General features: G+C 33.1%; 1 protein-coding gene across 2 annotated transcripts in view; it reads left to right on the forward strand.

Annotated features, from left to right (window-relative positions):
• The window catches only part of GBE1 (1,4-alpha-glucan branching enzyme 1), a 290,326-nt gene that overhangs the window by 121,428 nt on the left and 156,733 nt on the right, over nt 1–12,165 (forward strand). For both annotated transcript variants that reach the window (XM_086675703.1, XM_025913442.2), the window contains exons 4-6: nt 6,628–6,753; nt 7,557–7,692; nt 9,866–9,956. In XM_086675703.1, coding sequence (XP_086531829.1) covers nt 6,628–6,753; nt 7,557–7,692; nt 9,866–9,956 — 353 coding nt within the window. The remainder of the gene's footprint in view (nt 1–6,627; nt 6,754–7,556; nt 7,693–9,865; nt 9,957–12,165) is intronic.

A 12,165-nucleotide genomic window follows, 5' to 3' on the forward strand; every position in this document is an offset into this window, starting at 1 on the left:
GCACTGACAAAGCTTAGCTAAATTTAAATACATTCCATTTTATTCTTAAACTGTGATTGCTTCTAATGTTTTCTTCCTAATTTAGTTTCCTGTGGCTGCTGAACAAAGTTCGTGGCTTTAAATAGTAGAAATTTCTTCTTTCACAATTTTGGAAGCCAAAAGCTCAAAGTCAGTATCATTGGTCTGAAATCAGGGTGTTGGAATGGCCACACTCCCTCCGGAGGCTCTAGGGGAGACTTCCTTCCTTGTCACTTCCAGCTTTTTGTGGCTGTTGGCACTGTTTGACTAGTGCCTGCAACACCTCAGTCTCTGCCTCCTTGGTCACATTGCTTTTTTCTCTTCTGTCTATTCGTAGATATCCCTGTTTCCCACTTATAATGATAAATGTGATTTCTTTCTTGGATAATCTGGTTAATGTCTCCATTTTAAGATCCTTTTATCATATCTGAAAAGATCCTGTTTTTGTTTGTTTTTTTGGGTTTTTTTTTTTTTGCCACATAAGGTATCATTCACAGATTCCAGAGCGTAGGCTGTGAACATCTTTTGAGGGGCCATTTTTGAACCTCCCAAAATGGCAAAGTGATTCATTCTTATATAATCTTGGTGAATCTTAAAACTGATCCAAGCAGGAAGAACAAACAAAACTGAAAAAAAAATGTATACTCCTACATCATTTTTCAACAATGATTAGTAGTAAAATTTTTGTTGAATTAAAATGAGATGTAGAAGCTGCTTTTGAAAATATATTCAGCTATTTTAAAGTTTTAATAATTCTATGTGTTTAAGATGATATTTATTTATTTATATATATATATATATATATATATATTTTAATGTTTATTTATTTTTGAGACAGAGAGAGTCAGAGCATGAATGGGGGAGGGTTAGAGAGAGGGAGACACAGAATCTGAAACAGACTCCAGGCTCTGAGCTGTCAGCACAGAGCCTGACGCGGGGCTCGAACTCACAGACCGCGAGATCATGACCTGAGCCAAAGTCAGCCGCTTAACCGACTGATCCATCCAGGTGCCCCAAGATGATATTTATTTATACTATATTATTTGTATACATTAAAACATTTCCTCAGGATTCTGCTCACTGATAGAATCATCACATTCTCCTCTGGAATATCACTTATTTTCCTACTTAATTATGAATGGTGATTACCTTTTCTAAAAATCTGGTTTTTTTTTTTATTTTTATTCCATGCACTTCTAAAAATTACTTAAGAATAAATTACAATATATTTTCTATGTATGTACATTTTTCTTTCTCTGTACAAGTATATGTATTTATATATACATATATATATATTTGAGTAACATTTTAAACACATGCAGACAGAATACTGATATTCAGCATTACACATTGGTATGACTATAAGAATATATATTTCCATATATATTAATACATAACATAATATGTAATATATCAATATATTTTATTATATTTATATATTTTTATATATAGTATTAATTTAGATGTTCTATAAATTAGAGATAATTTAAAAGTGAAGACAACATTGCTTTGTAAATTTGCTTGGTTATTTAACCTGTACCCCATTAAATAGTTATTTTTTTAAAGTTTTTATTTACTTATATTGAGAGAGCAAAAGAGAGCAGGAGAGGGGGCAGGGTAGAGAGAGGGAGGGACAGAATACTAAGCAGGTTTTTGTATGGTCAGCGCAGAGAACGACACAGGGCTCGAACTTATGAAGTGTGAGATCATGACTTAAGCCAATGACAAGAGTCAGACACTTAATCAACTGAGCCACCCAGGTGCCCCACTAAATGGTTATTTTTATAAATATCTTTTAAATTAATCCTCCTTGTACACTTTTTTTTTTTTAAGGAAAAGTTTACCACGTATCACATAGTTGTAATTTTAGTAGTATAATTTGGGCAAATTGAATTATAATATTCAACATGTCTGTCTTTTCTCTTGGTCTTCAACACATTCATTCATGAAACCCAGAGTTACATTCAATACCATTCTCCAGAGTACGCTAACACTTCCACCGTTTTTATAAGCAATTGTTGACCACCTGAGGAGCATGTTATGTCAGTAATTCTTCAGTCCATAGGAACATTATTCTCTGGCAAGAAGCATTTCAACAGATACTCCTAGAATGAATGAACACACACACACACACACACACACACACATTTTTTAAATTTTTTTTTAAATTTTTATTTTTTAACGTTTATTTATTTTTGAGACAGAGAGAGACAGAGCATGAACGGGGGAGAATCAGAGAGAGAGGGAGACACAGAATCTGAAACAGGCTCCAGGCTCTGAGCTGTCAGCACAGAGCCGGACCTGGGGCTCAAACTCACGGACTGCGAGATCATGACCTGAGCTGAAGTCGGATGCTTAACCGACTGAGCCACCCAGGTGGCCGACATTTTTTTTTAAAGATCTTTTCTATTTTACCAAACTTCCTTACATTGTTTATGTCAGTTCTAAATGACATTTTCTAAATAAAATTTGACTGCATATAGTCAGTAAGTCAATTTGGCTTTTGCACAGGTAGAGGTTTCTTTTATACACTTGTTTGTTTAGTAACATCTTTTGACGGCAGCTTCCCATAAGTCAAAGAGATAATTTGGCTTATTAAAAAATGAGACTGCTAATATTTTATAATCTAAGAAAATGTTATAATTTTTAAAAGTATCTATTTGCCCTATAAAAATTTCATCACAATATTATCTTCATTAGCATATTCCTTTAAAGTAATTTGATATATTTTTGGAGTTTTATTTCTGACACTGTCAATATATTTAAGGTACATAATATGCAACTTGACTAGCACAGCTCTACAAATGTATATGCAGTTGTATAAATGTATTGACAGTCCTTATTTGTTTCTGATCAACAAAGTTATATAAATGAAATGAAGTAATATATAGAAACTGCTAACAAAAGCTGCTAATAATCTATCCATAGCCAACTATCTAAATATTTTTTTTTATTTGTTTAAATACTTCAGTCCATGGGTTTGTATGCATTTACATTTGGAAGATGCAGCCCATTCTTTTTCGTAACTTGAAAGAATATTCTTACAACCTTCAATATAATTCATTGCTACAGTTTTTACAGCTATACATTCTTCAGTCATTCACTCTGCCAATAAAAGTAACATGAAGGTCAGTAGACAAGGATATAGTTCTTTGGACACATCTCTGATTACTTCCATGACAAAGTTCTATAATTAGAATTGCTGAGTCATTGAGAATTTTTGAAAAATTTTTTTAGGCATATTGCCAAATTGCTCCTCAGAGCTTTTATACTGTTTTACACTTATACTAGCAGTGTATAAGCCTTTTAATTTGAGAGTCTCAAGAGAATTCTTATACTTCAGCTGTTAGACTTATTATCCTTGAAAGATCAATCTGGCTATCTCTTTTCAGTTTGCTATATACCATATGCTATTTTGAGGTTATAAATTAAGTGATGTAAAGTCTTACCTCATCATCTAAAAATCCTTTTATCTGAATCTGAACTCATGAGAGCCAAAATCTAGGTATTGCACCTCCCCAAATGTGTGCAAAACTTAGTTCAGAAAGATTATATTCCTTATTCGTTGGAACTTCTCTCAAGTTCGATTTATTTAGATTTCTTATAATACTCTTAGCTGATTACCACAACAATTTAAGGACAGCAAATAAAAAAAAAAAAAAAAAAACAAGAAGGTGAGGTGGCTTCTACAGGTGAGTGCTTAGGAAAAACTGAAGTAAGAAAGAAGCCTCCATATCAGGGGCCTAAAGAAGAGATTTTACATAATGATCACAGATAAGTATTTCAGATTTAATGACAAGCTTTGTTTTAGATGTCATTGAAGTACCGGGGTTATAATTCTGTTGCTGAAAAGGAAAGAGGCAATTGGATATTTAAAATTTTTTCTACCCTAAGTAACCATACTAATAGACTATTAGTGAGGGAAGAAATAGAACTTTTGGAAACAAGGATATTGAGGTCACTCAGTGAATGATTAAATAATCCTTTGTCAGGTGTAGAGTTTGATTTTACCCTACCTACAAGCTTATTACTTGTTACTATTTTATGGAACCTGGCAGAATGCACAGGACTCCTGGGTCAGAGACAAATGATTTTATTAGTCACAGCAGAGTAAACAGTATGAGCATCATATTTGCATTGGTTATCTTTGTTTTCAAATCCCATGGGTGACACCACACGGTCCAGATGGATGCTGCTGACACAGTTGGTTTGCATCATAGCTCAGGAACATTCATCTTGGGGAATCCATTCTTTTATAGCAAGCAATAAGCAAGCCTATTCTGTATCTTGAAGGCAGACATTATCTCATTCCTCAGGGTAGCATGCTACAAACACAACTCTGAGAAATGGCTTTTGTCAGTAACTGTCAGGGCCTTGTATTCTTGGCCTACCCAGCAAAATATGTAGGAATATTAGAGACCCACAGAGGGACTGTTCCTTTCAACATACATCACACAGTAGCCTCTGAAGGCATGTGTACAAGCATTGTTCTAATGATGTTGTCTAAAGACGTGTACAAGCAGTGTTCTAAAGAATGAAAATTATGTTTAGCATGAGGAGATTCTTGATGCCAGTTACTTAAAGTTTCAAACATTCGGGGCGCCTGGGTGGCGCAGTCGGTTAAGCGTCCGACTTCAGCCAGGTCACGATCTTGCGGTCCGGGAGTTCGAGCCCCGCGTCAGGCTCTGGGCTGATGGCTCAGAGCCTGGAGCCTGTTTCCGATTCTGTGTCTCCCTCTCTCTCTGCCCCTCCCCCGTTCATGCTCTGTCTCTCTCTGTCCCAAAAATAAATAAACGTTGAAAAAAAAAATTTTTTTTTAAAAAGTTTCAAACATTCTCTCTGCCAACAGATACCTTTACAAATAATTGTGGGTTCATGATCATCCTTTGCAGGGACTGTGGAGCCATTTAACAAAAGAGAGAAAAGACAGATGGGTGGATTAGGCAAAGTGCTATTTATTGAAAACCGATTTCTAATATTTTACTTTCCCATAGCTTGTACTCAGTTGATGAGTGAGAAAAAAGTAATATGCTTTAAACATATTACAATTATATATTATACCAGAAATTCATGTGGCTCAAGGGACATATATTTTTGGGATGAACTACTACTGAAGTGGATTAATCCTATTCATTTTTTGGTGATAATGATTTGAATGATAGAAATATTTGGCTGTCATTGGCTTAATATATATATATTAATAATAATAATGAAGGAAATAATAATAATAATAATATAATAATAATGGATATAATAACATAATGTGGATATAATAATAATGGATATAATAATAATGGATATAATAATAATGAAGGAAAAAGAATCTTGTTCGTCTAAGTTAGATATTCCTTTTCACCACTAACCTGCCCCCTCCATCATAAATCAGGATTTATTATTTATTTATTTTTTAGTATCTGTAGGAAGTGCAGTGGTTACCTGTTAAGAGTAAGGAAGTGCGTATCAGAGGCTCTGTGTTCAGCTTTGGCTCTGCTACTCGGTGACTTTGGGACTTTTGGCAATTCAATCTCATATAATATTTAGGTTATAAAGTTTCTCTAGAATCTAGTAAGATATGATGATGAAAGTCCTTTCTAAACTGTAAAGTATTATACAAATATTTAATTTCTAATAATTATGCACACTAGACTTTTTACTATTAAAGAAGACTGAAGAATATATTCTCTCTCAATGCTAATGTTATAGCTCCTAATCTGAACAATTTTCATCATCGTATACCATCTTTTAGAAGGTTTAATTAAAAAACTTTCTTAAAAGGTACCATTTCATTCACTTGGAAGCTCTGCTCATGTGACTCACTTTATTATCTAACCTTGTTGATCAATTCAAGGTCCTTTATTTAGTATCCTCTCTAAAAGGGTGGATTTGCATTTTATTGATTTTTTTTTTATTAGTGATAATAATAGGGATTCTATTGGCAAATATAGGAATGGATGTTTAAAGGGGGAAATTATTGGTTTAATATGGTAAAGCATACTTGGAATAGGGTGCAGAGGAAGTTGAAAATGGTGGAAAATATTTGCAGGGTGGTATCTGTGTGTATGTATGTATGTATGTATGTATGTATGTATGTATGTATGTATATGTGCCTGTGCACAATACAAATGCTAATCAAAATCCATTTTTCTCCTTTAGCTTTTTGAAAATGTTATGATTGCTATGAAAAAGAAATGCAAGAGATGGCAATATAGCTCATTACTTTTTTTTTAATACAGTAAGATTATTTCTTCTTGTTGATTAATTTATTGACAGTAGCTTCCAAATAATATTCTTGTTTTTTTTTTTTACTATCTATTTTATGTTTACTTTAATTAAGCACTCTAATGGTTGGTTGGCAATGTTGGCAGTTGCCAGAGAATCGTAAAATATTTAAGTTGGAATCTACTTAAATAATCATATACTATAACAGATGAGATGAGAAAGTAAACTCCATGGAATTTAAACATTTTTAAGGCCACACATCAGTGTGGTAGTTTAGATTCTTAAGACCATTCCTCCTTTTCTTACTTGTAGCAGTGCTCATAAACTCTTAGGCATTATCTTAGAGCTTTCGAAGTATTTTAAAGCAATAACATCTCATTCTTTTTTTAGGTAGTTATTAGGAGTAAAAGTGGAGAGATCTTGTATCGTATTTCACCATGGGCGAAGTATGTGACTCGTGAAGGTGAAAATGTGAATTACGATTGGACACACTGGGATCCAGAACACCCATATAAAGTGAGAACAACAAATCTTTAAATAAATGCTTGTTCCAATATTTCTAGGAAAATTAATTTTTATTTTTATAACTTTTATAGTAATGTTCAACTTCTCTCTTCTCTGCCAGTTTTATATTTTACATCATAGTGTACCCGATATGCTCTACACATTATCAGAGTCCATCATCTGTAGCCAGTAGAATATAGTAGTGAGTTCTTGTTTTATCATGTGTTACTGAGGTTAGGAGAAGGGAAAAAGAAAACTAAATCTCTACATACTGACCTGTAAGGGATACTGGGTTTTTTTTTGTTTTTTTTTTAAGCCACAATTTCTGTTTCATCATGGAATCTTCAGTGAGGTAATATTTCTCATTGTCATGAGTTAGAAGCAGGATCAATGCCCTTAGGAACAAGGAATAGGGAAGATACCTCATGAATATATTATTTAGGGTTATTTTCAAGGTTTCTATGTATGTTTGAACTCACATCTCTGTCTTTTAAGTTATTGGAGCATGTTGATAAATGCTTTGCATTTGATAATTATGTATGCATTTTAAGCTCTTATGTTTTCTTTAAGGCTCAATGATAAGGTATAAGCCATTACATGATTACTCTTTTCAAACAGATCCATTAATATGGTTCTAAAAAGGAATTTACTTTTAAGAGAAAAATTTAATGGATGTAGCCAAATGCCTTTTATACGCAAAAACAGTTCCAAACTGTTTGACTGAGTTGATTCACCATTCCATTTAACATGCTAAATCAGATAGTATCATACCTGCATTTCTGATCTAATTCTTTATGTAATTTTATATTCTGTAGTTTAAGCATTCCAGACCAAAGAAGCCAAGAGGTGTAAGAATTTATGAATCTCATGTGGGAATTTCTTCCTATGAAGGAAAAATAGCTTCTTATAAACATTTTACATACAATGTACTACCAAGAATCAAAGACCTTGGTAAGTAATAACTGTGATTTTTATTCAGATAAAATTTTAATGAGTCTGTTCTCTTATTAGAAAAGCTAATTACAAGTGTCTCTTTTTTTGTGTTAAGAGATTAAATATGTAATAGAAATGCATTTTATTTTAGGCTTCTCAAATTGCCCTGTAATAGTGATAGCATAGAAAAGAGAAATGGAATAAGATAGAGTGTAAGAATTCAAGATATTATTCCAATTTCAATTTTAAGTAATGTGAACTGATGGCTTCCAAATTGTAGATAAATATGTAAGCATAATTACTTTTCTACAGGTGAGAACTTTTATCAATTTAAGTGGTCATTGATTATAGCATGTTCATTTTAGTCTGTTAGGGGAAAAAATCATATATTTTTTTTAAGGTTACTGGAACTCATTTTGTATCAGAATCTAAGTATATATAGCTCCAGTCTGGATGACTTACTTGACAGATATTTATGGTACATCTTTCTGAGATACATCGTTCTAGATGTTTGTATGTTGGACTGTAATGACATAGATTCTTGTCTTCATGGGAACAGCCAGGAGAGTTAATAGTGTACTGCTGAATTATTGATTCAGTATGCTTTAAATTTGTTATTTTTCTTTTTATAGGTAATGCCTTTTTATCATTTCACAGCATATTAGCACCTGCTCCAACAGCTAGGCAGGAAGATAAAGTACATTTAATTATTCTGCTTCTGGTAGGCAGTCTAAACTTTGGCTAGAAGAAAGGTTTGCAACTCACTGTTAAAGTTTTTAGTTGTACATTGCTGTTAATTATCTGTGATAGTGAAGTCAAATTCGTGAAATCCAAATTAATTAAATGTATGAATAATTTAATATTAATTATATTTAATAGATTATATTTAAATTGTTATATTTGAGATGTGCTGCCATTTCATACTGTAGTACATTGTTTATGACCCAGATCTTGCAAAAGGTTGGACAGAACAAGGATTCTCTTCTCATTGTTGTGCAAAAGTTGAATAGCCCAGTACTCAGAACATAAATGAATCGAAGAATGAGTAATACCATAAAATTAATAATAAAAACTATATTGGAGCTTGATCATAAGAATGATTTTTATTTTATAATAGAGAAACTACAAACTCTGTATTTTGTTATAAGATATATAATTGATTTATGCTATCTGAGCAGCAGTTTATACACATATTTCTATCATGATGGAAATATGATAAAGTGAATGAGGTTGTTTTCACAATGAAAAAGCCAGGAATAATAACTTCTCAGCAGATTATGAAGTATAGTTTATGTTACTCTTTAACCATGAATCTCTAATTCGGAATGTGACATTGCAGTTGTTCCAAAATTAATTATGTACTGAAATATGTACATGAGAAACTATATTGACATTAATTGGCCTTTGAGGACAGAGTATTTTCTATGTATATTAGAGAAATGTAGCTTTCAAACCAGTCAAATCATATTTGAAAATTTTGCCAAATTTGAAGATGCAAAAAATATTTCATTTAGTTATAATTTTAAAAATCACAGGTTTCTTCTTCTTTGATTATTGGCTTATATTAAAAACACATTACTAAATACTTTTAAGGTTCTGTGTGGCTATGCGTGCACACATACAACTTTGGAGCAATTGTATAGGTAGAAGAATTAATGCTGGCTTTGTAATAGCTGCCTAGTGGAAACATGGATTTACTGTATATCTTATGTTACATGGTAGAAATAATTGAAATATAAAGAAAAAGGTAAAATAAAAAGTATATGGCATGCAACTGGTTACTTTTATTTAGCTTTCATAATCTTCACTGTGAATATTATAAGTGCAACTGAAGTTTAGCATATGTAGATTGCCATCTTTAATATTCTAAAGTCAAATTAAGAGTATATTTGCATATCATTTATTACTTGTTAAAATGAAGACATTTCAAATAACTAGTTAGAGTACCACTCTCAAGAACTAACTGTCCAATTTTGTATTAGAAGGTCAGACAAGTCAAAGATGTTAAAGAAGTAGAACTTTTCAAAGTGATCAAATCCTTTGTATGTAAATGATCGTATGTAAAATTTAATGTCCTTAGAACAAAGATGCTGTGTGTGTGTGTGTGTGTGTGTGTGTGTGTGTGCATTTCTTTTTCATTTATTTTTTTTTAATATTGCTTTTAATTTCTACTTGGTCTTTGCCTATATAGGATACAACTGCATTCAGATGATGGCAATCATGGAGCATGCTTACTATGCCAGTTTTGGTTACCAGATCACAAGCTTCTTTGCAGCTTCAAGGTAAAATGAAAGTCTCAATTATAACCATTTATATTTGAGAAAAATAAAAAAATAAATAAATAAAGTAATTTTTACATTTTATGTGATATTGTTTTGTAATCTATTTGGGGGTTAACAGTTTATCATTTTTTTTTTTTTTAACTACAATCATAGACTCTCTTTTCATCAAGCCTTAGTGGCTAGCCATGATTCAACATTGCTTTTCATGAAATGATTTCTGTTAAAAAGTATCCAGTTAACGTGCTGAAATTGTCATGCATTTGGAGGCCCAAGTCTTAATCAGAAAATCATGCCTCATGGAAGTCATTATTGCCAGAGCTCACATCCTTTACTGGAAAGAGATTGGCTCATGTAGGAACATTACTGAGAAGGCTCTTGGTAGGACATATTACTGCCCACAGAAGGATTGTCCTTCTTTCTAGGCTTAAATCCAAAGAATGTGGATCTCTGGGCAGAAAGACACCAAAGAGTCCTATGTAACTGAAGAGGTATTGACCTGAACATGTCCAACATTGTCTCCATCTCATGGAACTTACACTGTTGTGGCATATAGACATCAATCCAATAATCATACATATTGGTTTAATATAGACATCAATAATCATACATACTGATTTCTATCTGTAATAAAAGCTAGGAAGAAAATGACAGGGTACTATAAGAGCCTAGAATGAGGGGTCTGATCAGTTTAGATTAGATCTGAACTGATGTTGAGACTGACATATAAAACATAAGTAAGAGTGAACTGGGGGAGGAGTAAAGTAGGAATAAAGAGATAGTTTTTCTGGCATAGAGAAAAAATACTGATACTTTTACCTGTTTCTCTATATATTCTCTAATATAGTGAATAAATTACCTGTATTTGTGATCTCTAAATCTTTCATTCCTCTCCTTTCTTGAGCTCATTCCGAGTAGGCTTTTCTCCTCTTCATTGAAATTGCTTTTGTCAAGTATACTGATGACCTCCACACTGTTAAGTCCAATGATCAGCTATTATCCCACTTGAATTGTCAGCATTTGGCACAATTAATTACTTGTACCTTGTTAGGACATTTTTCTTTCCTTGGTTTTCAGGAAACTATTATTCTCCTCTTTGTGTATTTCCTATCTCTTTACTGCTTTTTTTTTTTTTTTTTTTTTTTTTTAATTTGCTTTGCTTTTTTCTGACCACTAAATATTGGACCTCCCAGGGTTCAGCCCTTGGTTCCATTCTCTTCTGTATATGTATGCTGTACGTTGAGGGTCTCATCAAGGCTCATCCATTCTTATGCCTTAAATATACTTTACATTATACTGGACTCTTCCCTTTCTGTACCTACCTATACTCAGCTATCATAAAACCTAACCACCTGTAACTTCAAAATATATCCTAAATCTGGCTTCTTCAATTGCTACCATCCTGTTCCAAGTTGCCATTATCTATAACCTGGATTATTTCAGTAGCCTTTTAACTTGTCACTCTGTTTCCTCTTGTTCTTCCACCCCTTCCCTAGCCTTCTTTCCTCCATATACATGGGCTACTTTCTGCATGGTGACCTGACTAACCACTTTAAAATAAAAGTCAGATCATGTCCCTCTCTTGCTCAAAATCCACTAACAATTCCCTATCTCTTTCAGTGCAAAAGTCAAAGGCCTTATATTGGTCCATAAGACCCCATGTGTTCTGGGTCTTGGTGGACTCTCGGGGCTCATCTCTTTCTGGATCATTACACTCTGGCTACACTAGCCTATTTGCTATTCTTCCAGTGTTCCTAGCTTATTAGCTTAACTCTGTCCCCAATACCCTTTATGTCTGGATATCCTATCTTTTAGATATTCACACACCTTGCTCCTTACTTCTTTCAGGTCTTCCCTTGAACATTGCCTTCTTCATGAAACTTTCACTGATAACCCTGTTTAGAATGGCATACCTGCCCTTTCCACCAGTGGCTTTGCTTCATTTTTTCTTTAGAGAAGTTAATGCTATCTGACATCCCCCATGTTTTGCATATTTATTTGTAGTCCTCCAATCCTCCAACTAGAATATAAATTCCATAAGGGCAGTGATATTTATTTTGTTCACTGCTGAATCTCAGAGCATAGACAATTTCGTGACACATGGTAGATGGCTTAATAAGTATTTGTTGAAAAAACAAATGAATGAAAGAGATTTTAAGGCTATTTATTTACTGAGCATGCTGTTCATTGAGTAGAAAAAAAGGCTGGGATA

This window comes from Puma concolor, chromosome C2 (assembly GCF_028749965.1).
Source record: "Puma concolor isolate L17-30 chromosome C2, mPumCon1.1.hap2, whole genome shotgun sequence".
Classification (NCBI taxonomy): Eukaryota; Metazoa; Chordata; class Mammalia; order Carnivora; family Felidae; genus Puma; species Puma concolor.